This window comes from Aspergillus puulaauensis, chromosome 6 (genome assembly GCF_016861865.1).
Source record: "Aspergillus puulaauensis MK2 DNA, chromosome 6, nearly complete sequence".
Lineage (NCBI taxonomy): Eukaryota > Fungi > Ascomycota > Eurotiomycetes > Eurotiales > Aspergillaceae > Aspergillus > Aspergillus puulaauensis.
In genome coordinates, this window is record NC_054862.1 from 2186489 (window position 1) to 2211281 (window position 24793).

At 51.4% G+C, this 24793-nt stretch overlaps 11 protein-coding genes across 11 annotated transcripts; 7 read left to right on the forward strand and 4 right to left on the reverse strand.

Moving 5' to 3' along the window:
- Positions 1–1351: 1351 nt before the first annotated feature.
- APUU_60845S (uncharacterized protein) lies at positions 1352–2900 on the forward strand (the record flags this gene model as incomplete). Its single annotated transcript, XM_041694130.1, has 3 exons — positions 1352–1488; positions 1538–2123; positions 2175–2900. 3 exons carry the CDS (start codon positions 1352–1354, stop codon positions 2898–2900), a joined length of 1449 nt encoding a protein of 482 aa, XP_041559991.1.
- A 327-nt stretch (positions 2901–3227) lies between these two features.
- Positions 3228–5032, forward strand: APUU_60846S (uncharacterized protein; the record flags this gene model as incomplete). The annotated part of the gene is made up of 8 exons (XM_041694131.1): positions 3228–3328; positions 3378–3576; positions 3624–3933; positions 3980–4286; positions 4343–4654; positions 4717–4721; positions 4768–4834; positions 4897–5032. 8 exons carry the CDS (start codon positions 3228–3230, stop codon positions 5030–5032), a joined length of 1437 nt encoding a protein of 478 aa, XP_041559992.1.
- A 128-nt stretch (positions 5033–5160) lies between these two features.
- APUU_60847A (endo alpha-1,4 polygalactosaminidase) lies at positions 5161–5991 on the reverse strand (the record flags this gene model as incomplete). Its single annotated transcript, XM_041694132.1, has 1 exon — positions 5161–5991. The coding sequence occupies one exon, from the start codon at positions 5989–5991 to the stop codon at positions 5161–5163; it is 831 nt and encodes a 276-aa protein (XP_041559993.1).
- A 1626-nt stretch (positions 5992–7617) lies between these two features.
- APUU_60848S (uncharacterized protein) lies at positions 7618–9645 on the forward strand (the record flags this gene model as incomplete). The annotated part of the gene is made up of 5 exons (XM_041694133.1): positions 7618–7689; positions 7735–7941; positions 7988–8388; positions 8439–8666; positions 8712–9645. The coding sequence occupies 5 exons, from the start codon at positions 7618–7620 to the stop codon at positions 9643–9645; spliced, it is 1842 nt and encodes a 613-aa protein (XP_041559994.1).
- A 276-nt stretch (positions 9646–9921) lies between these two features.
- APUU_60849S (uncharacterized protein) lies at positions 9922–11307 on the forward strand (the record flags this gene model as incomplete). The annotated part of the gene is made up of 3 exons (XM_041694134.1): positions 9922–10562; positions 10625–11163; positions 11210–11307. The coding sequence occupies 3 exons, from the start codon at positions 9922–9924 to the stop codon at positions 11305–11307; spliced, it is 1278 nt and encodes a 425-aa protein (XP_041559995.1).
- Positions 11308–11372: 65 nt separating this feature from the next.
- On the reverse strand, positions 11373–13707 carry APUU_60850A (alpha-galactosidase; the record flags this gene model as incomplete). The annotated part of the gene is made up of 3 exons (XM_041694136.1): positions 11373–12912; positions 12973–13576; positions 13623–13707. The coding sequence occupies 3 exons, from the start codon at positions 13705–13707 to the stop codon at positions 11373–11375; spliced, it is 2229 nt and encodes a 742-aa protein (XP_041559996.1).
- Positions 13708–14729: 1022 nt separating this feature from the next.
- APUU_60851S (uncharacterized protein) lies at positions 14730–15810 on the forward strand (the record flags this gene model as incomplete). The annotated part of the gene is made up of 2 exons (XM_041694137.1): positions 14730–15040; positions 15084–15810. The coding sequence occupies 2 exons, from the start codon at positions 14730–14732 to the stop codon at positions 15808–15810; spliced, it is 1038 nt and encodes a 345-aa protein (XP_041559997.1).
- A 154-nt stretch (positions 15811–15964) lies between these two features.
- Positions 15965–17366, reverse strand: APUU_60852A (uncharacterized protein; the record flags this gene model as incomplete). Its single annotated transcript, XM_041694138.1, has 6 exons — positions 15965–16383; positions 16444–16508; positions 16561–16937; positions 17001–17074; positions 17120–17156; positions 17205–17366. 6 exons carry the CDS (start codon positions 17364–17366, stop codon positions 15965–15967), a joined length of 1134 nt encoding a protein of 377 aa, XP_041559998.1.
- Positions 17367–18241: 875 nt separating this feature from the next.
- Positions 18242–19035, forward strand: APUU_60853S (alpha/beta hydrolase; the record flags this gene model as incomplete). The annotated part of the gene is made up of 2 exons (XM_041694139.1): positions 18242–18655; positions 18709–19035. 2 exons carry the CDS (start codon positions 18242–18244, stop codon positions 19033–19035), a joined length of 741 nt encoding a protein of 246 aa, XP_041559999.1.
- A 953-nt stretch (positions 19036–19988) lies between these two features.
- Positions 19989–21881, forward strand: APUU_60854S (uncharacterized protein; the record flags this gene model as incomplete). Its single annotated transcript, XM_041694140.1, has 3 exons — positions 19989–20422; positions 20479–21147; positions 21203–21881. The coding sequence occupies 3 exons, from the start codon at positions 19989–19991 to the stop codon at positions 21879–21881; spliced, it is 1782 nt and encodes a 593-aa protein (XP_041560000.1).
- Positions 21882–22520: 639 nt separating this feature from the next.
- On the reverse strand, positions 22521–23621 carry APUU_60855A (uncharacterized protein; the record flags this gene model as incomplete). Its single annotated transcript, XM_041694141.1, has 5 exons — positions 22521–22844; positions 22894–22970; positions 23018–23177; positions 23224–23325; positions 23373–23621. The coding sequence occupies 5 exons, from the start codon at positions 23619–23621 to the stop codon at positions 22521–22523; spliced, it is 912 nt and encodes a 303-aa protein (XP_041560001.1).
- Positions 23622–24793: the final 1172 nt, after the last annotated feature.

The window sequence follows — 24793 nt, forward strand, 5'->3', positions numbered from 1 at the left end:
TAGAGCAGGACTAATCGTAGCCTATTTAAAAAAGCAATCCTATGTAAGGTTCATGATCCACTTCATTCAAAGAAAACAGTACCTCACCCTTTCTCTTCACGGAATACGGGAGCCCAGTTTGTTCCCTCACCACGTTCGGCCTAGAACCTTCGCAACTCATCTGTATCGACATGATGTGCATGAATCCCTATTGGATAACGGTACCATACCCGAGCAAATATCCAGGCCTCAAAGACGACAGTGATACTGACGGAGTTGGCAAAGAGTTACTGGGCGAGGTCCGCCCTCATAGTGGCTTTATGCTTAGGTAGCCCTCTGTAATAATGCAAACGATGCACCGTGTAAGCCAAGCAGGGCGAACCATAAGCTCCGGAATCAATAATTCCACAGCCTTGAGCTTACGAATGAATCGTAGTCTCGGAGGCTGTGGACATAGAAATACCCGGCCAATGAGCACTCTGGAACCCACATATGCAGTAGTACTTCCAGTTGAAGGCACAAAAAGAATCAAGCTACTACTCTCCTGGTATCTGCCAAAAGAAAGCAGTATTTGCCTATTCATCAGGCTCTAGGCAGTAAAGCAAGTTGAAACCTTCGACTATATATCATCCGGATCTAGCTTCCTGAAAGGATAATATCTGGATACTGTCTGATCACTATTAGGCTGCTAAGTTGGCTGATGCGGGAGATATACTGCAGGGCGTAGAGTATATTAGATCAGGCATACACCATCTAGCTCTGCAGCATCATTGATATCAGTACCCTACCCAATAGCAATATTAAATTAAGCAAGCTCGATATGTTTCATTGGAGGTAGCTGGGCCTGCTGTGGACAATATCGTGGTTGAATTCGATGCTGCCAATGCTGCCATTCAGTTGCCTAGGGCCATTGAGCCATCAACGTGCCTTTCATGGGACTGTCAGCCCGGCTAGTGTAAGAATATAATAAAGGGGTGGTGTAATTCCAGGTGGTACCTGCCAGTGGGGATTCCAGGAACGAGAACCAGACCCTGCCTTACAGATTTACTCGCTGCGACTTTAAACAGCCTTGCGATCCAGGAAATATCCACATTGGCCCCATCCATGAGAGGCGAGCCGCCAGGGACTACGTACTGAACTTCATGCCTGAGAGTGATGCCGTGCAGGTGGAGATTGGCGCGATGAGAGCTAAAGATTGCGCCATCACGCCGATAATCGACCAAATCCCGAACATCCACACAGCGACCGACAATGGCAAAGCCCAGAGCCCGCGCCAGGGTCCTCGGCTCGACGCATATGAAGATGCTGGCTATAAGACCAGATCTGGCTGCTCTGCGGTTTTTGGGGACAAGTTAACAGTAGCGCGACCAGCATGGCTCCTCGTATCAAAAGCGTCGCCATAATTGGCGCTGGTCCGGCCGGTGCGATTGCCGTGGATGCATTCGCCCAGGAACAGGCTTTCGATCGGATCAGGGTGTTTGAACGGCGAGAAAAGGCGGGTGGTTGTTGGTGCGCTACATTCCTAACTTGTATGGAATATACAGACTGACAGTAGTAGGATCTACGACAACGACGAACCACCACCACTAACTGATTTCGACGCCCTTTCGTCTCGAACAGCCGATGCACCTGTCAATGCGCCAGGTTCTCTCCCGGGGTATTTCCCTCGGTCGAGTCAGCACCGTTTCGACGATACACCGGTTTATCCAGCCTTAGAGGCCAACATCGATTCTGGGATTATGCAATACTCCCAGGAACCCATTCCGGAAGTTCGAAGCAAGGCCTCGGTCGCGCTCCATGGGCAGGATACCCCGTTTCGACACCATACTGTTATCCAGCGGTATATTGAGTCGCTGCTTAATCGCAAAGGGTATAACCGACTTGTCGAGTATAGCACCACTGTTGAAAATGCCGAGAAGGGGGCTAGTGATGGGAAATGGGTGTTGACCCTCCGGAAACAGGTTCCGGGGCTGGAGAAGGATTACTGGTGGCAGGAGGAGTTTGATGCATTGGTTGTTGCGACGGGGCATTATAGCGTGCCTTATGTTCCTGTTATCAAAGGACTGAAGGAGTTTGCGGCGGAGGTGCCGGGGAGTGTGCTGCATACGAAGGGATTCAGAGAGCCTGAAACGTACCGTGGGAAGGTGAGTACAGCCAAATCATCGCCTACGGTGCAGACGGTGCTAATTTCGTAGCGAGTGGTTACAGTTGGCGCCTCAGTCTCCGGTGCTGATACCGCAGTGAGTCTGACTGGCATCGCTCAAGATCCAATCTACGCTGTGGTCCGGGGCAAATACAATGGATACTTCGGAGACGAAGCATTCAAGCATCCCCAGATTCAACGAAAGCCACCAATCTCGCACATTGACGGACAAGGCAGCAGGCGCACTGTTCACTTCGAGGACGGCACGTCGGTTGCGGACGTCGACCATATCATCCTTGGAACTGGCTATACCTGGACACTGCCATTCCTGCCGAGAGTTGCAGTTCGTAATAATCGAGTCCCGGAGTTGTATCTACATATCTTCCACCAGCAGGATCCGACGCTGGCATTTATTGGAGCCGTTGCTGCTGGATTTACGTTCAAGGTTTTTGAATGGCAATCAACTCTTGCTGCCCGTGTGTTTTCCGGTAAAGCAATGCTGCCATCGCTCCAGGAACAACGGGATTGGGAAGCAAAGAGGATCGAAGAGAGAGGCGACGGTGTCAAGTTCACCCTGATCAGCCCGGACTTTGAGAACTACTTTGAGCTGCTGAGAACGCTGGCTACACACCCAAAAGATGGAGAACCAGGTCGACGACTGCCAAAGTTCGATCCAGCCTGGGTCCAGCAGTTTGCTGCAAGCCATCAGAGACGTATAAACATGTGGAAGCGAGCGAATGAGGGAGCAGGTCAGACTGGCAGAGTCTCAAAGCTGTAGATACCAATGAATGCCAAGCAAATGCACCTGCAATCCAGTATAGTAGTTACAAAGCGTAGAACAAATACTCCCACGTGGAAGTGGATATGCCATGAGCAGCCAGAACGGCGCCAATACTTCCTGCCTTGGTCGGAGGGTCTGCTATCATCCCGATCCTTATTCTACACCTCTGGTTGGCCAATGTTATCCCATCACGCCATTTGACGAGCGTTTGGTGAGATCTTCTGCATCCCTATGCTCCACCTCCAAATCCCGATGTGCGGGCATAGAAATATTACATACCCCAGAACAGTTCCCGGATATTCACAATGTCAAACTACCCAGAGAATGTGGATTGAGTCACCAAAGATTGAGTCCAGCCAGTATGAATCCGATGTGGCCGTTGGCCGGGATTGGACTCCCGGGGAAGAACGCCGCGCACGCACCAAGTAAGGCAGGAAATACAATGATAAACTGCAGTGTTGACTAAATATGCAGGGTTGATTTCTCGGTTCTCCCCCTGCTCACATTCGGCATGATCATGTTCCAGCTCGATCGCATGAACGTGGCCAGCGCCTTGACTGGAGGTTTCGCCGACGATATTGGCGTTAACCAGAATACCATCAATTTAGGGAATCAGTTGATGTTTCTGGGTATTATCGTTTTGGAGATCCCGTCAAATATGCTTCTTCAGAAGGTATGCCTAGAAATATCCAGGTTTTTGGTTTGGCCTAACGCGTACAGATCGGCCCTAGCAAATGGATTCCAGCACAAGTATTCGTCTTCGGCCTCATTGCAACTTTACAAGTTCTGCTGCGGAATAGAGGAGGCTTCCTGGCTACGCGTATGTTGCTGGGTCTGGCTGAAGCAGGGTACATCCCAGGTTCAATTTATACACTGTCCACCTGGTATACGCCTCAAGAACTGGGGCGCCGAGTGGCAATTCTGTTCTTTGGAATGTTCGGAGGAAATGCGATTTCTCCGCTCATTGGGGCTGGCATTCTAAAGCTGCATGGACAGGGGAGCCTGTCGGGCTGGCAGTATATCTTCCTCAGTATGGGCTTGTTCTGGACGTTCGATATCAGTGCTGACCGGTATAGTTGAGGGAATTGCGACAATGGTAGTCGCTGTACTTCTCCTCATCGTCCTTCCAACAAGTCCCCAAAGCCCTAGGCCTCTCTTCTTCAACGGACTCATTCGCTTCTCGGACAGAGAGCAGCACATCCTCACAGCTAGGCTGGGAATTGACAAAACACCATCCGCAAACCACAATGCCCGCGCTGGAATCCCATTCTCAACCGTGCGAAAAGCACTCCTCAACTACCGCCGCTGGCCTCACTTCGTCTCGACAGCTTGCGTCTTCGCGACATGGAGCCCTCTGACAACCTACACCCCAAGCATAATCATGTACGCCCACCCATACCCAACATATCAACCTTCAAAACTAACCATGACCATCCCAGGTCCCTCGGCTTCACGCGCGTGCAAGCCAACGCCCTAAGCGCAATCGGCGCATTCCTAACACTCCCCATCGTATTCTTCTTCGCGTGGGTGAGCGATCGGACCAAGAAGCGCGGCCTTACCGTTATAACGGCAATCTGCTGCTACCTGGCTGTCCTGATCGTGGCGAGATGCGTTCTTCCTGCTGCGCCCAAGTGGAGCAGGTTTGGGATGTGGACGGTTGTTAATGCCTTTGCGGTGTGTTATCATCCTGTGCATAATGTTTGGGTGCAGTTGAATTGCACGGATACGGCGGAGAGGAGTATTGGTATCTCGTATGTATCCTTCATGTTTTTCTTTTGGTGAATTTGTTGCTAATGCTGTAATCGGTGTACAGGATGTGTAAGTTACGAGAATAGCTATGGTCGTACGTGCTAATGATATGCAGGGGTGATGAGTGCGATATGCGGTCTTCTAGCAGGAACCCAGATATTCAGGGCGGATGATTCTCCAACGTGAGTGACTAACTTGTCGTGATTACATTGGATCAATGCTAACTTATGTACTTTATACAAAGATACCTCAGAGGTCTGATTATCATGATTGGGTTGGTCTCTGGCGGGCTGGTGTTGGCTATCTCACAGGAGTTGATTTATCTTGTGTTGAATTCTCGCCAAAGACGTAGAGGAGGTAAGGAATTGTATACCCCATGATAGATAAGACAATCATACCATGTTTGCTAGTAAAGTCTTTAAAACATCCAAGGAATAAATCTATGAGCTCTCTAGTACCAGTCTGGTAGCCCTAGTCGACAGGCAGTAAACCACCACATCCAAAGAAATCAACACTCCTGCACCCAATGATCCAGCTTCATATTCTTAATCAGGGTCGAGAACCTCCTCGCCCCATCAAATTCACACGCCTCCTCCTTCTTCCTCCCCCTAACCATAACCTCATCATCCGTCTCATCCCCCTTCGGATACTCAATATGAAAAACCGGCTTGCCCGCATCAACGAAGGGCATGAAATCCCCACACTCATCCCACTCCGTACACTGCTCATTAACAGCCCACTGCATATTGGGAAGAACATCATCAATAATCGCCCCCGCATTCTTCAGCCCAATCGCCAGTCCACGGGCATGAGCTTCCCCAGAAAGCCAGTTCAGGTAATCCACCGAGTCGGACTGCTGCAGATTAAACCCGCCATGGCCATTCCCGTATGCGTCGACATTGTCGGGATCGACGCCGTCGCAGCCCTTTTCCACGGCCATGTCAAGACGCTTCTTCATGATCTGGCGTACATTCTTCGAGCGCAGGTCCACCCAGCTCTCGCCCTCCCAGTCGTCCAGCGGGGATCCGATGTCTGATTTGGAGAAGGATTTGGCATCGGGGCGCCAGTCCTCGTAGGTCCCTGCGGAGAAGTAGCAGATGACCTTCTTGTTCTGGGCGTGGAGGGAGGAGATTGTGGAGGCGGGGTTCTCGAAGAGGTCGATGTCGTAGATGGAGGCAGAGCTGGACTGGTCGATCAACGCGCCGGAGAGGACGATTTGCCAGCTGGCTCCTACGGGGGGTTGCCAGATTTCTTTGGTGGTGCGTGTGACGGGGATGGCGGGGAGAGCGGTGGTCAGGGCTAGGCCTGTGAGGGCCGTGAAGAGGGCTAAGAGCTTCATGGTTTTGTTGTTACTGTGGAAAGCGTGGGAATGCCGAGAGTGCTGTGAGATGGTGCTGAATGAAGTGTCCTGTGTGGAAGCTGGGTTGAGTTGCGTATTTAACAGGACAGAGTAGTTTGTGGCGAAGGTATTGTTGCAACTATGATAGAGAGTGTGAAGGCCGCGCTGCAGCAATAGACAGTGAATAAGGTGGACAAGTTAACCCCGAAGGAATGAATGTTAGTGGCAAGGAGTGTAAACACCAAAGTCCGGCTTTGCTGTTGAAATCTGAATCTGAAAGAATGACTGCTTCCTTTACAGAGCAGGATCTCGTCGCCTTTAAAGACTTATAAGCTACAGTGTATCCATTGCCAGGCGTAAAGCCAATAGCCGTCTCGGGTATAAATTAGTACGGACGACGCCTTCCTGATCCTTGGGGCCAGAAGCCAACTTCCGCTGTTCCAGGCAGCCTGTGCCGTAGAATCGTCAAGCAGTGGAAATTAACCCAGCTTGAAGACAAAGAGTATCAAACTGGGTAAATGATGCAGTGCAGGTGGCTTGTTTCGGGCGATATGTGTGCCTGCACAAGGGGATTGGACCGTGTAGTTATATCGACTGTTATTGGATAGGACGAGTCCAATGGGTGAATACCATCTTGCCAAGTACTTTTCTTGACAGGAGGAATGTGGGCGCCAGATGAAACAGTCTTTCTCCCGGCCGTATCAAGAGGCGCTCCATGTCTTCCCCACCATCTGATCGATCTGACCCTCCATACAAACATCGGAGTTACAACGCCGGTTCCGAATTCTGACAGATCTGTTCCATCATGCTAGGAGGTATCGCGATTTGGTGCCTGAGACTGGCTAACATCTGCTTGTTTGCTTCTTGGCACATCTCCCGCCTGGACGGTGGAAATTGGTTCGAAGCCGGTAATAGATAATATTAACAGGATTGGATGACAAAAAGCATTGCCAAGCTATGACTACTGTGGGCATCAAAGGGGACCCTTTACTCAGATTGTTTTAACCCTATCTTGACATGGATCCATGCACAGAGATGGTCTCTCAAATACGACGGGCAACTATCTACTCAAGACTTCCTTCCAAAGAAAACCCCAGGATATTCTCCGTCGTGAAATTATTCTACAGCACAAACTATAAATTACAATACCGTAAACATTCCGGTCGCTGAATATTCACTCTGGGATATATGTATATCGAAGAGGGTTGTTGCGATGTACACTCAAGGCAAGACAGCGCTGGTACACAACACTTCTTCTTACGAATACCATCGTCGAACCCAAATTATCGATTTTATCGGAACTTTGACACGCCGGCTAAATGTGCTGTTTAGTTGTCCCAGATTAACGGTCGCATGCTGGAGGTGAACGCAGTTTGATGTCACCAACCGTGTAATGCAAGGAGATAAACCACCTAGCAAACTAACAAGGCATTAATACTTCTACCTGAACTCCAAAGGCAGCAAGATAAACAGATTGAGCACTGGCCATATAGTGAACTGTGGAGTACAGGCACATCTTATTAAGCGCCCCACGTCGCCACAGCGTCCCTTGGCACAACGTCAGGGTCCAACTCTCCCCTCATTCCAACTTCTTGTTGACAGCATTGTTGAAGGATTGTTGACAGGATGGCCGACAATAATATCGCCCAGGGCATCCGCGACGAGGACCTTTGGCGTCTCATCCGTCGTTTCGACAAGGTATGCCTACTCACTAAGAACGGTGATCCAGACTAACAAGCGCAGCAAGTCGGCCATGTCCAGTCTGTTCCCCGGACTTCGCAGCAGCTCGACCTGAATCGCTCAGCCAAGGAGCAGTTTTCACCTGCGAAGCTGCAGAAGACAATTGAGAGATTCTATATCTCTGTAATCGTCAAATGCGGTCTCTTTTTCAACCATATTAACCAGCTGCGCTCATGGGAGGATCCCCGCCGGACGGGGACCTTCTTTGCTGTACGTCTCTCGAACCAATTTTATAATATAAACTAATATTGTACAGGTATATCTTGTCGCATGGCTATGCGATCGTCTCGTTCCGATGCTCACTGGCGCTCTGCTGCTCATGATCTTCTCCCCGTCCACCCGATCGCGCATTTTCCCGCCCATCTCAGAGGCGCAAGCTATTCCCCTTAAAAAGGATGAAAAGCCAGCGCAACCCACTCAATCAAATGAAGCGCGTGAAGGCGAAGCAGCTGAAGCTGAAGCCGCAGCCCTGGTCAATAACCTCACGACCTCAATCGCAGAGCCCTCCGAGGAGCCAGTTCAAGTCGAGACGACCGACTCGGGAACTCTCGCCATCACAGCCGACGGCGAGGATGGAAAACCCAAGACTTCTCCGGCTATTAGTGTTACACTGCGTATTCTAAGTGATATCACGGATCTCTGTGAGCGGCTTTCCAAGTACGTCGCTGCATCACCCCTGTTTCACTGATCTGAACTGACCGATCCAGTCTCTTCTCGCCAGCACCGCCTTTTACTCTGATTGTGCCTCGTCTGCGTCTAGCTATGATTCTAGGCTCTGTATGTGTGGTGTCTCTATTCCTGTCCGGCCATATGATCGTCAAGTCGGTGGCACTCACAATCGGTCTCGTATTCTTCGGCGACCCAGTCCTCAGTCGCGCAGTCGGGTTCCTAGACAAGAACATTCCAAACTGGAAAGAGTATATGGATATTGACAAGTATGTCGTCCATCATCAAATATCAGGTCATCGCTAACAGAATAGAACCCTCCTCAAAGGCGTCCCCACAAACGCCCAGCTAACCCTCGTCCTCCTCCGCATCGGCGAAATGGCAGCAAGTCCCATCCCAGCACCCCCGCCACCGGGCGCCTACAAAGACCAGTACCCATCGCAATGGCAGCTGTGGCGGCGACGAACCAAGGCCATCGACGCCGCAAAGAAGGAAGAGGACGGCGACGACGACGCCTCAACCCTCACCAGGGAAAGCACCAAGGATAGCGAAAGTACTACAACCGACCCATCCTCCCCTGACGGTCTCAAGACAAAAATCAAAGCCAAACCGAAGAAATGGCTGCGCATACTGAAATTCGCCCGCCGGGCCATCACAACAGCGATTAAAGGCCAGATCGCGTATAACCGGGCGCTGGCACTATCCGGGGCCGGGACGAAACACTATGCCAAGGGGTTGATATCGGCGGTGCTAGAGAGGAATATTGCCCTTATTGCCCCGCCGACGTTGAGTAACGGGCCGTTTGTGTTTGAGGCGAAGTTTGAGAGGAAACGCGGGACTGCTGTTATTGATTCTGCGCCGAGGTCTGTTCCAACACCAGATGGTGAAGGGGAAGCAGGGGAAGGGGAGGAGGGAGAGACAGATACAGGACCGATATTATACTTCACCTCCCGCGCATCCGCAAAACTCAACATGGAAGATCTGCGCATCGACAGCCAAAAGGCCGATAATATAGGGTTCCAGGTCCCGATTAGTGAGATCACAGAGCTGAGGAAGACGGAGGGGCTGGGGTGGAAGGGCAAGCTGGTTGTGCAGTTTGCGGCGGGGACGGAGGAGGCTGCGAATGAGGGCCTTGTTATTAAAGGACAGGATCCGGAGAAGACGTTCCATCTTACGGATATGCGGGGCAGGAATCAGTTGTTCAATCGCCTTGTTGCGGGCGGTGCGCAGTCTTGGGAGATGCATTGATATAGTAGTATGTGGAGCACCACCACCATCATACATGATATTTTATAAGTTCTTTCTATCATTTGTGCTTGCATTCAGCGATGATCAATGTTATAAAATATAAAATCTGCTTGTTACTCATCGGAGTAGATATCGGAGTAGATAGTATGCGTCGGAGTGGAGTCGGAGCTCGTCGGAGTCCAATTACGCAACAAGCATCAATAACTATATATACCACACTACCCTTCCAACAATGACCAAATCCAAGAAAGGTTCTATCAGTAAAAGACTTCCAAAATGTCACCAAAGTCAGACCTTCTCTCAACCCTAAACAACACCCAATCCCAAATCCAATTTCTACAATCCCTCGTCCGAACCCCCTCCCCAAACCCCCCAGGCAACACCACCGCCGCAACAACAATCATAACAGACTACCTTCATTCCCAAAATATCTCCTACAACCTCATCTCCCCAGATCCATCCAAACCAAACATTGTATCCGAGTTTAATGGAACCGCTGGTGATGGCCCCCGAATTGTGCTCAACGGCCACATCGACACATTCCCCGTCGACCCCAACACGCCAGGCTGGACCCGAGACCCATACTCGGGCGCCTATTCCAACGGCCGCATCCACGGCCGCGGCGTCGTCGATATGAAATCCGGCACTGCGTCGCTTGTTCTTGCGTACGCGGCGCTTTATGCGCACCGCCAGTTTCTATCTGGGAGTGTGGCACTGTGTGTTGTCTCCGATGAAGAGACTGGGGGGAAGTTCGGCACGAAGTATTTACTCCAAACGGAGAAGGACAGGTGGGGAGGGGATGTGATGCTCTCTGCGGAACCGTCGGGGATGAGTGTGCGGTTTTCGGAGAAGGGGACGTTGAGGATGGGTGGTGTTGTTGCTTGTAAGGGGGCGCATGGGGCATATTTGAATTTGAGGTGAGCATAGCATTCACTCTCGGTTTATGGGTGGTAACCTGTTGTTAATGTGGATTGTGTAGCAAAGGAGCTATACGCATAGCGACTGCTTTCCTGAATGATGTGGTTCGGGCAGTCGAGTCTATACGGCCGAATCCACCACCGGATATCGCAAAATACATGACGGACCCTGATGTTTTATCTGCGGTAGATGAGGCCATGGGTCCAGGGACCTCGTCTATCATCGGCAAGCCGACCGTCAATATCGGGACTATCAATGGTGGGGTTAAAGTGAACATGATCCCAGACTACTGCGAGTTCGAGCTCGATACCCGATTACCTGTTGGATTACTCGCTGAGGAAGTCATGGACGTGCTTGACGGCATAATCGCAGATGGGAAATACTCCGACGCAAGCATTGAATTAACGAAACAGGACGCAGCGAGTAACCCGGCTAGTTTCTCGACTATTGACCATCCTGTTATCGATCTGATTAAGAATAACGCGGAAGACATTGGTGGATTGAGGCCGTCTATGATTCCGTCTATGGGGGCTACGGATTGTAAGCATTATCGGTATGCTGGAGTGCCGGCGTATGTTTATGGATGTAGTCCGTTGAGTAGTAAGTCACCGTCTTGTTTATTTGGATAAGGAACTGACGAGTACAGTGGCGTCTGTGAACGAGTCGGCTTCTGTGGATGAGTTTATCCATGTTACCAAGGTGCATGCACTTACTGTGTGGGATTTACTGGCAGGTGAACTATAGAGATAGAAATGCCATTGCAACAATTATGATTAGACTGCCTATCATTCATTAACCCATCTCGGTGATTACTGCCTCTCAATAAACACCACCTTACTGCCATACTCCGTATCAAACGTATACTGCAGCCCCATATTCACCAGCGTCGCTCCAGAGAACGTCCCCTCGCCATCAACCTTATACTGCGCCTCTTCATCCAGCCCCTGAAGTTTCACCCACGGCGCCGCATGGTTAACATTCGGCCTCAGCTGGAAATAAAACAGGACAGCCTGCGACCCATCCTCCGCGACAAACAACGCAGCAGGCCACTGCGACTCCTCAGGAGATCTCAACCTATACAGATCCCCCGTTAGGATAATCGGGTTAATCTTCTCCGCCAGCTTCAGCAGCTCCGGCACGGCGGTGTTATTCTGGAGTGTACCGGGGTCCAATTCCAGCCCGAACGACCCGCCCATCATTGCAACGTGCGCGCGGAACTCCATAGGAACAGTCCGGCCTGTTTGGTGGTTTGGTACGGCGGAGAGATGCGCGCCCATTGCCGAGGGAGGATACGCAAGTGATGTCCCGAATTGGATGGTGACTCGGTCGACTCCGTCCGTGTTATCGGATGTCCAGATCTGGGGGAAGTACTGCAGGACGCCTGGATCGAAGCGTCCGCCGCCTGAGGCGCATCCTTCCCACAACACATCGGGGAAGCGGGTGGTTAATGTGTCGAAGACGCGGTAGAGACCGAGCATGTATTTGTGGTCGTTACTTGGGGATGGTGACTCGTGCACCCCCCGGTTGTTGTCCCATTTTATGTATGAGATGTCGGAGCTGTTGAGTAGGTCCGTCATGAAGTCGATGATGAAGTCTTGGACTTCCGGTAAAGCAACGTTTAAGACGAGTTGATTGCGCCGTTCAGTGCGAGGGTAGGGCCCTGCGTGGAGGACCCAGTCCGGGTGTTCACGGTATAGGCTGGAGTTGGGATTGACCATCTCGGGCTCGACCCAGATGCCGAAGCGGAGTTTTGTATCTTCGGTTCCATTGACGGAGATGTTTGTGATATCTTCAACCACCGGGGAGAGACCGTCTGGGAAGCGCTCTGGGTTTGGTGTCCAGTCGCCCAGGCCGGCATTGTCTGCAGTCCGGGGGTACTTGTCGCCGAACCAGCCGTCGTCCATGACGAAGAGGTGGATTCCTAGAGCAGCGGATTGCTCGGCGAGAGTCTCGATGGTGCTCTGGTTGTAGTCGAAGTAGACGCCTTCCCAGCTGTTGAGCAGGACGGGGCGGTCTGAGGTTGCGAACTTGCTCTTGATCAAGTGGTTGCGGTAGAGACGGTGGAACTTGCGAGACATGCCTCCGATGCCGTTCTTTGAGTAGACTGCGACGCATTCGGGGGTCGTTAATGTTTCGTCAGGGCCAAGAGTCCATGATAGACGGTCAGGGTTGAAGCCGAGTAGGGCTCGAGTCAGGCCTTGGGATCCTTTTTCGACTTCAGCGGAGAAGGAGCCGGTGTAGATGAGGTTGAAGCCCCATGCTTCGCCTTGGGATTCGGTAGTAGAAGGCTCTACGATTGCCAGGAAGGGATTGTGCAGGTGAGAGGAGTAGCCAGTGTTGCTCCCAAATCTGTGCTGTCAGCATCCATATAAGCATCCATATAAAGTAAAGACTGAAAGAGTGATATACCCCTGCACGCCATAGTCGATCTTGCTCCTCTGGAGATTCGCTTCCCTAGCCCAGTCGCCTCGTAGACTGATCATCTCCAGATCTTCATAGTTAAAGTCGACGCTCAGACTGGCCAGCGACTCGATAGTGATATTGCCCTCGCCCTTATTGGTAACGTTGACACTCCTCACCACAGCATCATACCTGGGAAAGATCGAGTACGACAAATCCGCCGCAACAGAGCTATAATTGTCATACAGATGCACAACCAACGTCGTCACATCCCCTGCATCCCCAAAGGTCGCCGGCAGACCAGGCAGGCCACTCTTCCCCTCTACCACCTCATGCGACTTATACTGGAGATCGCTGACAGCATACCCAGCCGTCTGCCGAATGCGAACAGCAGGAATGCGGAAATCACCACGGCCCTGGTCTGGGAACTCGCGCCGGGTTCGACCCGTTTCACCGACCCAGCCGTTGACAGCTGGTTCCTTGGGCGAGGGGATTGCGCCGCCGACGCTGCCGCCGAAGTGGTCGGATACAAGATCGCCGGTAGTCTCGTTGACGTGGAATCGGTAGGAGACATTGTCGCCGTTCAGGGCGAAGCTGGTATCGTCGGCGACGACTGTGGAATAAGTACACATACTCTATGTATAGGGTTGATTACGAACCAGCTGAATTGGACTGCGCAGAAGCCATCGTGGAGTGGCCGACAAGCGTCAAAAGGCCCAGGGCCACGGGAGAAAACGCAACCATGTTGAATACGGCTGGCTGGCTTCAGTCCAGATTGCAATCTTAATATAAAGAAGGTAGGCGGGGTAGTGTTAACTATTTATCCCCCAATGGCCTGAGTGCATCCGGAGAAATATCGGAGGCTCCCTCTTGGTCTCTGCTCGTCTCTCTCCACACTTCCCCCGAATCCCCACACCGACTGCCTGACGGGGTGCTGATCGGCTGGTTCTCCTCTTGAAGATTGCCTACACTGGAGGAGCTGCCTAGCTAATGTGCGTTTTGACCTTGGCGCCGTCATTGCTGCCATATACTATTCCGGTTGCAGGGTAGTTTCTCCATCAGGTCGGGGTTACTCCGTCTTGCTCGATTTGACCTCCAAGCATAGGAGATTGGAAGTTTATGATTATATTACATTTCGCCCTGTCTGAGCGCTGTAATGCTTGATGAGTTCCACTATTAAGTACCTGCGCAGCTTATCCCACCATAACAGGATAACAAACTTGAACTAATTAAATTAGAGTCTAAGATCCATGAACACAGTCTCTGTATGAAGGTCCAAATTTTCATTAAAAGGACCCTTTACATGGTCGCGCATATATGAAGGGAGGGAAACAACCCTACACCTTCCAAGCAACGGCCAAGAATGCGCATTATTGATCCGGCTGCGAGGAGAACATTCAGCTCGCTCGAACTGTCACTTGTTGACACCGTAATGTCAAAATATCGTATTAGATCGCCATCAACATTCCGATGAATGACTCGCGAGCGCCCTGGACGGCATGGCGCATTCTTTCGCTTGTACTGTTGACACCTCAGCAACGCCCGCTTGCCCCCTGTTTCTGGGTAAAGTTTATTGGATAATGGGTATACTGGAAGATGCTTATTCGGAATTTAGGTCCAGAGACTGGGCGCATAAATAGATAAACAGGGCCTGGAAGACCGCTGTGGACTCGACTTCTTTTCTTTGATTTCACTGTGCCGGACCTTCTTCGCGACTGCCTATAACTTGCTAATCACTTTGAAGGTGTCACTCTTCCCTGTGCAAGATGATGTCTTTCCGAGGCGCGTGTGTGCTCCTTGCCCTACTACCGCAGGCTTTTCTTGCTGGAGCTGTCCCTACGCCCGGTGGCACCGATGTAGGCCTGTCACAGCATATACCGGAACAGGCAGGGAAATACTTGCCCTGTGGATCTAAGGGCTGTGACAAGGGCGACCATGATAAGGATAATGATAAGGATCATGATGGGGATCATGACGGTGAAGATGGGGACCACGACGGGGACCACGACGGGGACCACGACCATGACCATGGAGATGGAGACGGTGATGATATAACTACTGTGACAGTCACCGACTGGTATGCAACCCACAGATTAAACGGATAATACTGACGAACTCAGCCCCGATATCCCAACAGCAACTATAACCATCACGACAGCCACCGACGGCGGCACCGGCACCGCAACAGTCACTGTCACAGACACCGTGGTGTCAATCCAGACGAGCACCGACTGCACCGCTACAACTACAGACTACACAACCCTAACCACTGATGGTCCCACTGTGACAAGCACAATCACAACCGCAGGCCCAACCGTCACTTCTACCTCGACTGTCACGACCGCCGACACAACAGTGACAGACCCAGGCGTTACGACAACAGAAACTGACCACCAGATCATCACGGAGACGGAGACAGAGACAGCAACAGAAACAGACACCGAGATCCATATCCAAACAACCACCACAACCACAACCGAAACCGAAACCCAGGACGTCACGACAACAGTAACAGAAACATCAACAACAGAAATCTGCACACCCACAGACGAGCCAGACCCCGGCCCAGACCCAGGCTCCGAAACCGACTTCGGCAGCTGCTCAGACCCCTGGATCGTGTATTTCCACAACGGATATGAATACGTCTATAGCACAGTAAACCAGGGCGATTTCCCATTCGGCGAGTCCCCGACTATCCACAGCCCTGGGGCATTGATATGCAATCGGCTGCAGGCTCCGTGTCATGCGCCTTCTGAGGTTGTGGCGAGGTGTTGGCAGGTGTTGAGTGAGGTCGATGGGCTTTCTGGGCCGGAGGCTGCGGAGAGGTGGAATGAGTTGATGGCTTAGTTGGGACTTGGAAGGTGCTATTTAGTAGATATACAGGGATAATAACCTAGCGTAATAATCAGAAGCAGTAATATCTTGATATTATATAAAGCTCCACATATTACACATTAAGATCTGGCCAAATGTCCGCCTAAAGCGCCAACAGCGCCATAAGTTAATCACTATCCCCACTGGCTTCAATAACAGTCCACCCATGCGTCTTCTTAATCCCATGTCCATTCAAGTGCAAACTCCCCCGGCTTCTGTTCTCACTGCCACTCTCCACCTGCGCATTGTAGGTATCCCCAACTACACCACCGCGGACAAGCCCACCCCTCGACTCCAACCGGGCAAGTTGGTGCCCATTCCCGGAATCGGACTCGCCATTTCCCTCTCGGGCGATCTTAGAATGCGTGTTTGATTTCGACCTCGTAGTGCGAGAGCGAGAGTTCGTGTTTGAAAGTCCGGTTGTCGCTGTCGTGACTACGCCTTTCGCGAGGAGCTTTATGAGCGGCACGATGGTTGGGAGACAGGCGGAGATTATCCCGGCGGATGTTTCGACGACGCACCAGGTTTGTGCATCTGCGATTGTCCCTGTTTGCATATCCGTGTTAGGGAGGATATATAGAAGATACCAGTGTAAGGGAGACGTACAGGGGATGTCGTTCATGTCAACCTGGAAGATCAGACTGAAGCGGTAGATACTTGCGAAAACAACACTGCTGCTGTTAGCCCTGGCTCTGAAATGGCTGGCAATATAGATGTTCGCACAAACTCCCACTCAGGAACACGGCGATGATGGAAACCCTCTGCCACAGACTCGCCTGTAATTTCCAGATGGACCGTCCTGGAAGTGTGAGGATCAGGATATCTGTCACGAAATTCGGCACCCCGTTCGCGATCAACGCCACCTTCAAATCAATGCAGGTCCCGGGTATTTGCTGTTGTAACCATGCCTTCTTCACCGGTGTGCATTGGAATATCGCGACGAGGTCGACGGAGATTAACCAGGCGAGGGTGATGCCGCCTAGGATGTAGCTGCCGATGCGGATGCTGCGGACGGGGAAGATGCGGTTGTACATGAGGAGGACGGAGAATTTGATGATGGCGACGGCCGTGATGTATAGGGGCTCGAAGGCGTAGAGGAGCTGTATATCTGATGTTGGTATCTGATGTGGTGCGAACTCGGGACTGGGGTTTGGGGGAGATACCTTCATGTAGATGACCGTGTCGAATCCCTCTTGCATGACGGCTGCCATATGCCGGCCCATGCCATAGTATGTTGCTGGAAAAGTCAGTATCGTAGATACAGAGGCAAATGGATACAGACCAGCATAATTGATTCCCGCAATGGATATAACGAGGATCTAAACAACGGTCAGTGGTATGCTTGGTACATCAATTGGGCCACCTACCTGGCCAAGAATCAAAGTGTAGTCGTCTACCCCGAAGGACAGACGCTTCAACCTCCTAGATATGAGTCTGCAGGCGAGAAAACATATTGCCAGCGCTGGAAAGACAAGCGTCGGAACGCGCTGCTTGCTAACAGTGCTGTCCTCGAGATAGCCAGGTGACATTGCGCCACTGAATGACAAGAAAACGTCGAGCCCTCGAGGAATTGGCAGACACGTCGAAGATAAGATTTCAAGTCCCTGGGGAATTCCCAAGGTTGAAATCCGCCGCCCCGGACCTCGCCAAGGGCTCTGTTTAGTCGATAAACGCAGTCCACTATCAAACTCAATGCATCCTACACGGGCCAGGCGGCGAATGACACTGACGGGTCACTTGTGGATGTGGAGGCCAGCTCGCTGAAGCATCCATCATGAAGAAATTATCGATGGGACCACTCTAATGGCACGAGGCCGATATCAGACCATGTTATGCCGCCGCCATCACCCGGAGTCACACCCTCTGACTCGCATCAGGCCTCGAATCCCGGTATCAAATCCCCTGTCCATCTCCTACAACCAGCTTAAAGTCCGGAACCTGGGCCTGGAGGGCTTCTGCAGTCTCATGCCGCATGAAATGCCGACCCACGGCGGGCCCAAGCGAGCAGAAACCGTAAGCCAGCAGACCCCGTAAGCCATCATCTCCAGCAGTTCCCGCGCATTGGTCTTGAATCCTTCCATCGCTCCTTCGAATCCACACCGCGCACGCGCCAGTCTGATATAGTGCCCTTCCGCCCTTCCGCCACCCAACCGAGCGTTCCAAACCCCGATCTAAAGGGCCTAAACCGCCTAAGTGGAGAACGCTTCGCCCCGGGTGTCATTTCGGCAACACAGAGAGCCGGGGCCAGAGTGTGGGCCTGTCTGTTAAGTAGGCGAGCTTCGCGGGATATGTTCTCCTTTCTTGTCGGAATGCTTTGTTTTGGCTGAGTTGAGTTCGCTGTTGCAAAGACCCCTGCTACTCTGGATCCTCCCAGCACCGCGAACCCCGTATATATACGGATACAATGGCTGCCAAACCCACTATCGTCTTCTCAATCGGTGCATGGCTCTTGCCGCCTGCATTCAGCACCATCCAGGACAAACTCGCCGAACGAGGGATCCCATCCGAAGCACCCGCGCACCCGTCCATCGGCGCAGAGCCACCGAACAAGACCCTCTACGATGACGTCGCTTCGTTCAAGACCGTCCTGACACAGCTGGTAGAAGAGCAGGGGAAAGACGTCGTGGTTGTTGGGCATTCATACGGCGGTGTTGTTGCTTCAGGCGCTGTTGAAGGGCTAGCCAAGGACGCTCGGAAAGCAGCTGGGAAAGAGGGCGGCGTTATACGGATTGTCTATATGGCTGCCTTTGCATTAGACAAGGGGCAGAGTCTTTTGGATATGCTGGGTGGGCAGCCTCTACCCTGGATGGAGGTTGATGTAAGCTCTTCTTCTACCGTGGAATGAATAACGCGTTGAACTGATATATCCAGGGCGACTATGTCCGCTGCAATGGCGGCGCAGAGATAGCGCTGCATGACTTGCCTGTCGAAATCCAGAAACAAGCCGAGTCGGAGCTTGTGCATACATCGCGCGAGGTCTTTTCAGGGGCTGCTACCTATGAACCGTGGCACGATATCCCGTCGGCGTATATCATTACGGAGGAGGACCGCGGACTCCCGCTGCAGATCCAGGAACTGTTGTCGGCGAAACTGGGGACGGAGGTCGTGTATCGGATTAAAAGCTCGCATTCGCCGTTTTTGAGTATGCCTGATAGACTGGCGGAGATTTTGGAGGAGATTTCTGGGAAGTCTTCGTAGTCTGGTTTGACTGTCGTTGTCTGGTATGGGCAGTGTTGACTCGAGTGGCGCAATAGGCGATACATACTCCCACTGGTTAATCAAGCGTTACTGAAATGGATTCATTGCAGGAATTGAAGTTGGGAAGATGTTTTTTCGCAGGCTCCTTCTGATGCATTCCCTACTGTAATGAAATAGCCCTACTCTGCTGCGACACGCGGAAGGCAGCTTTGCCGGCCAGCTGTCAAGCTACAGCATGGCTCATGTGAGTTTATTCCTTCTATCTCTTGAGCTTGGCCCTGCAGCTTCTAATCGTTCTTTCCGATCAGATTTGAAGGGCGGGATCTAAGATCGAGTTCTGGTATGCCCAGACAGCCTTCCGCCACCCGCTCGTTGAAATCAGACAGCATAATTATACGAACTGAGTTTATACCGCTGTATTTATGTATGACCTATTCACTCTCATATCCGCGCAGGATGACCGTGACAGGACAGACGGGCTCCCTTGGTCCCATGCGCAAAGGGCACCTCGTGCGTGGCAGCCTCGCCAGGTAATCCTACGAACAACCCGATCGGCGAGCGAGGCTGAAACAAATTCGTTCTGTCGAGGCTTTGACACGCGTACCTGCGCCTTGCGAAATCTTTTAGAAACAGGATTGCTACTGCTCGGCCTCATGCTCGACAAGAACCCCTGTTAACGCGACCTGAAGCACCGCGTATCGTGAAATGCTTCAGTCAAGTACGTCCATTTCTTTGAATTTTTTCCATCAGAGTTGAGAATCATCTCACGTAATGATCTTCGAATTTGCTTTTGCTGGGAATAATCCCTGCACGAGGCTGAACCGGGCGCAGTGAATAGGGGCTTACGCCGTCTCTGCCTTGGAAACAGAATAGTTGAAGAGAACACACGAATATCTAACTACCACGTTCTTTGAATCGTGACTCTGAGAGGGCCTTTACATCTTGTAAGCGAAATGGCAGACCCTGTGTCAATTATTGGAACGGTTGGGGCTCTCGCCAACATCATCCAACTCGTCAGCCAAACAATAAGCGGCATTCGAGATCTCCAAAGTGACTGGAAAGATGCGAATCTTAGCTTTCTCAGTCTGCTGGGCCAACTGTCCACTCTGCGAGTTGCCTTGATGAAAATCGATGTATGGATGAAGAGTGACTTGGGGGATGCTCACCACCAGTTGGTCCTGGACCTGGACGCCACAATGGATTGCTGCGGTATACTTCTAACGAATCTTCAAGAATCAGTGGCAAAGCTGCAACAGGGACAAGATAACACCCTGGACTTCCATAGCAAGGTCAGGTTGATGTTCGGCAAGAAGGGCATCAGCGATATTCAGAGGTTGCTTGAGCACCAAACGAACGCTCTAACCCTGCTTCTAGCAGCATGTAACTGGTATGTACTGTTATGCAATCATTCAGACAATGGGAAATACTAAACAAAATGGAAAGCGAAACATCAACAGAGCAAAACGCCCTCCTTGTCCGATCGAGCAGCCGAAGAACCTTTCGTCGATTGGATCAGGATTCGGCTTCATTGATTGTCCATCGTGATGGTGACTCGATTGCCACTCAGACAACCGACGGCCTCTCAAAACTTTCCCTTGCCTTCTCATTTGACCAAGAGGTATTTACCTCCAGCGTATATGAGCGATACTTCCGTGGGTTTGCGAAGAAGGCTCTCAGGCATCCTCGAAGAAATGATAACGCTGCCACTGAGCAGGCTCAGGCTAACCATAGCATCAACCGTAGCTCGAGGCACCATAGCAATAATATACTTCTATTCGGTTACGACCATACCCAAATAGGTGACTTTCTACGTCCCATGTTTACCTCAATCGACGCTAAACACACTGGTATTGGCCTGATACTCGAGCGAGCAGCGGTATACAGGTACCTCATCATCTACGTGAAGCGCTTAGCTTTGGGCCTCAAGGCATCAGGCTTCCAATTCAGTGTTAAGGATAATTCGACGAACTGTGACTTCCTGCTGGGGTATGTGGACGACTTAGATCCTGCAAAGCCCCTTGATGCGCGTATAGGGGAGGCTATAAAATCGCTCTGGCGTGACCCAGCTCTCCAGAGAGCTAGATTAAAGAGGCCTATTATTCCGCTGATTTAGTGAGCTACAATGCGCCTTTTGATAGCCTCGTTTGTTGCTAACATGTTCTTGTAGCTTGTTGCGTGATATTGACCGCATCACTGCTGCGGACTACATCCCCACAGCGGTGGATATAGACGCCGTGGGAGGCAGATTGCCAGTTGTGATGCAGGTACAAGTGATCTATCAGCACACCAATCGAGAATCGCAATTTTTGGACGGCGGACTCCTCGACGTTACACTGCGATTCGTGACACCTGATATTATTTCGCGCTTCAGTGTCAGTGTCGACTACGACTTCACTAGTGTCTCCAACATCTTCCTGTTGGCGAATGGAAAGGGCGCCCGCGTTGGAAGCGACCCGGGGCCTCTATTCAATGAATGGATTGAGTGTATCCATTCCATTCTCTGGACGACACAAGCTCCGTGGTTCCCACGAGCCAAGAGCCTTATTGTTGTATTCCAAAACCTCAGCGTGCATCGAGAGCAGGGGCCTGTAAACTCTGCATTTCTTGACCATCACCTAGAGGAACTCTTTCGATCGTGGATACCTTTCTCTTCGCTAGTGATACTGCTATATCCATGTATACAAACGAATGACCCTTGGAGCGTGGAGAACTGGATTCAACTGCTTCGGTTAGGGCTGGTGTTTTCCTCCGCTACCTTGATCTCGAATGTGATTCAGCGCGGGATAACAAAGCCGCACTCCAAGTACAGAATCATTCCACGAGTACGTGGATCCCCTGAACGCTAGAGACACATGCTGTACGTATAGAACACCCCGCGAGTGTCGGGCAGCCTTACTGATGGAGGTAGTCCATAGAGGGCCGAGATACAGTGGGGCAGAAAGCGGGTGGAATTTATTGACTAGGGAATCTGTACAGAACAATTCCCTTTGAAATTGGAACTGAAAGCTAGGGTCCTCCCTTTGGTCATAAAGGAATATGGCCGTTGTTGCAGTCTCATCGGATTCAACCTGTAGTGAGGGAACTCCGACACTAAAAGCCGATGACTCCATGGTGTGCAAATGAAGATAGTCAGTATCAGCGACGTCACATAATCAGTGGCATAGTATAATTCATAATACTCCCAAAACTTCGTTAAATCTGGATAACAGAGACGCATTATGCCAGACCGACTTAACACAAAGTCCGATTTCAGGTTAGGGGAGGATGTTGCGCAGGCTGTTGACGGAGTGTAGCCGGAGGTCAAGGGGGCTGCTCCCAAATACTGGCATTAGTTATGGATATTATACGTACCTCAAGCTGGAATAATTCAATGAATACAGTATTTATATCTCATACTCTACATAAACAACTACCACCAGCGCCACAACTCGCTATACATGCAACGCATTAATCAAGTATACAAAATAACCATACTACCTCAGCATCTAGTGCTGCTCATGGAAGTCCTTGGTGTTGAAAGGAGCAAACTCCTTGACAATGTTGGTATACGTTCCCTTGAGCGCAGAGTCGTGCGCCTCGCGCGCCTTAACGACCTTGGCGTCGCGCTTAGACGACGACCCGCCGATAGAGACCGTCGCCGAGTTCTGGAGGTGGCGGTCGCAAGTACCGCCAGGGAGGATCTGCTCGCCGGCCTTGTCTTGGAGCAGGGTGTACTGGTTCTTGATCTTCTGGGAGTCGGACTGCACGCCGGGGAAGCCGCCGGGGACGACCTTGTCGTAGATACCGACGACGGTGTTCTGGGCGACGTTCTATAGGAATTAGATGGGTCCAATCTGGGTAAATGGTTAGGGTAGGTACCTCGACTTGGTTGGTGCGGGCGTAGTTGTCAGGGACGGCCGAGTCCTTGTTGTAGGCGTCCTCCCATTCTTGGGTTGCTGTTATCATTAGTTCCTGTTTCAAAATGTCGAAGAGAAGGCCTTACAAGACAAAGCGCCATCGACATAAGCACCGAGCAGGTCGAGACTGTGTCCGGTCTCGTGGAGACAGACGTCCAAGTTGGAGGTCGTCGTTCCAGACAGAGCAATGTTTCCGTTCGAGTTGAAGGCCCAGTTGCTACCGGGGATGGACAGGAGGTGACGGACCTGGTGCTGTTAGTTTGAGCCATGAATACACGGTTGTAATGCATACCCAGCTGCGCATTCTCACGGGGACACGGCCGAAGGTGTTGACGAAGGTTTCCAGGTCTTCGGATGAGTCCTTGTGACGGCAGAAGCTCCAAGCATCTTGGCACTATACGAATTAGATAACTGCTATGATTGTTTAGGTGGTGGACGTACATCGTCGTAGAAGACGTCGTAGACTTCAAAGTCGGCGGGGTTGAGATCCTGGCCCTCGGCGATGCTCTTGCAGTCCTCGGGGATCAGACCGGCCTCCCACTTTCCCCAGCGGGCTCCCCCGTTCTGAGGGAGGTTGGCTGTGTTTCCGTCAAGGAGATAGTCGAGGTCGGGGGTCAGGGCAGGCTTGTCCAGTGCAGCGCTGGCAGTGGCCGCAAGAACAGCGGCAACAAGGACAGATTTGCTGAGCATGATGATGGGTAAGGTAGTACTTAGTAGGAATAAGGAAGAGTAATAAGATTGTGGGCTGTACAACAAAGAGTTGATCTTCAGATCGGCGGAGATCGATCCTTATATACTCTGTACTTGGGACTCAGTCAAGACTCAACACCCAGGTCATATCCGTAATACCGCTCCGCAGAACAATTCCTCACGCTGTCACCAATGACCGACGACAATCTCGCCTAGCCCAAGCCTCATGATCCTTCACGATTTGCCAAATCAGGGGCCCTGAATTCGCTGCGCCCCTGGCCCCCATACCTTGGCGCACGGCCTTGCAATTTAAACCTGCACAATCATACCGTGAACATAAGCTGGATGTAACTCATCGTCTCAAACCAGGAAAAATAGCGGTGATCTTTGGCAGGGAATGCAGTTGCTGAAACTGGGGCCATCCTGCACAGCCCTAGAGTGGAGGCGCTACGCCGAGCTAAGTCCTGAAAAGCTCCAGAATCAGACGAAAATCCGGCACGCTCCGTGTGTGGTTTCATCACTGCCAGCGCAGAAGCGGAGCAACTTGACTTTCCTCTTCATCGCCTTCATTGTTGTGGTAGGTCGTTGTGTATACGGCCTTGCCATCCAGGACCCAAACTCTCCAAGTTGAACCCCTGAACAATATTACTGCAACTAGAATCAAAAAGATGAGATTCCTCGGACTTATCCATGCATTCCATCAGGCAAAATTAATATACCGTGCGGCTGAGACTCCAGTCTCCACGCGGGAATGTAACCATCAGCATTCACCGCAAGGCGCAGCGCTTCCTGCCTGATTAATGAGTATGCTATTCGTCATGGAAATAGTATCTGGTAAACCTCGCTCTTCTTGTTGAAGCACCGCCCCCGCGTTTCACCATGTTTGGGCCCATCACTGCAATCCAGGGGCCGGGCGCCACCGGTGCACCCTTCAGGGGAGCTCGAATTACAGCTTTCAACAACTCCCTGGGGCATGAGCTTACGATAGTAATCACTACACTGAATACTCGAGTTGTTACTTACCAGTTAGTAAACATTGTCAGCTGCCCCACTAGTAATTTAAACAACGGCTCACGGCTCCTCATAAGCACTACGAGCTCAGCCCTGTCAACGGTAGGCAGCCACCCTGGATTCATTTACGGAACACGCCCCATGGGGTTGTCAGGCGAAAC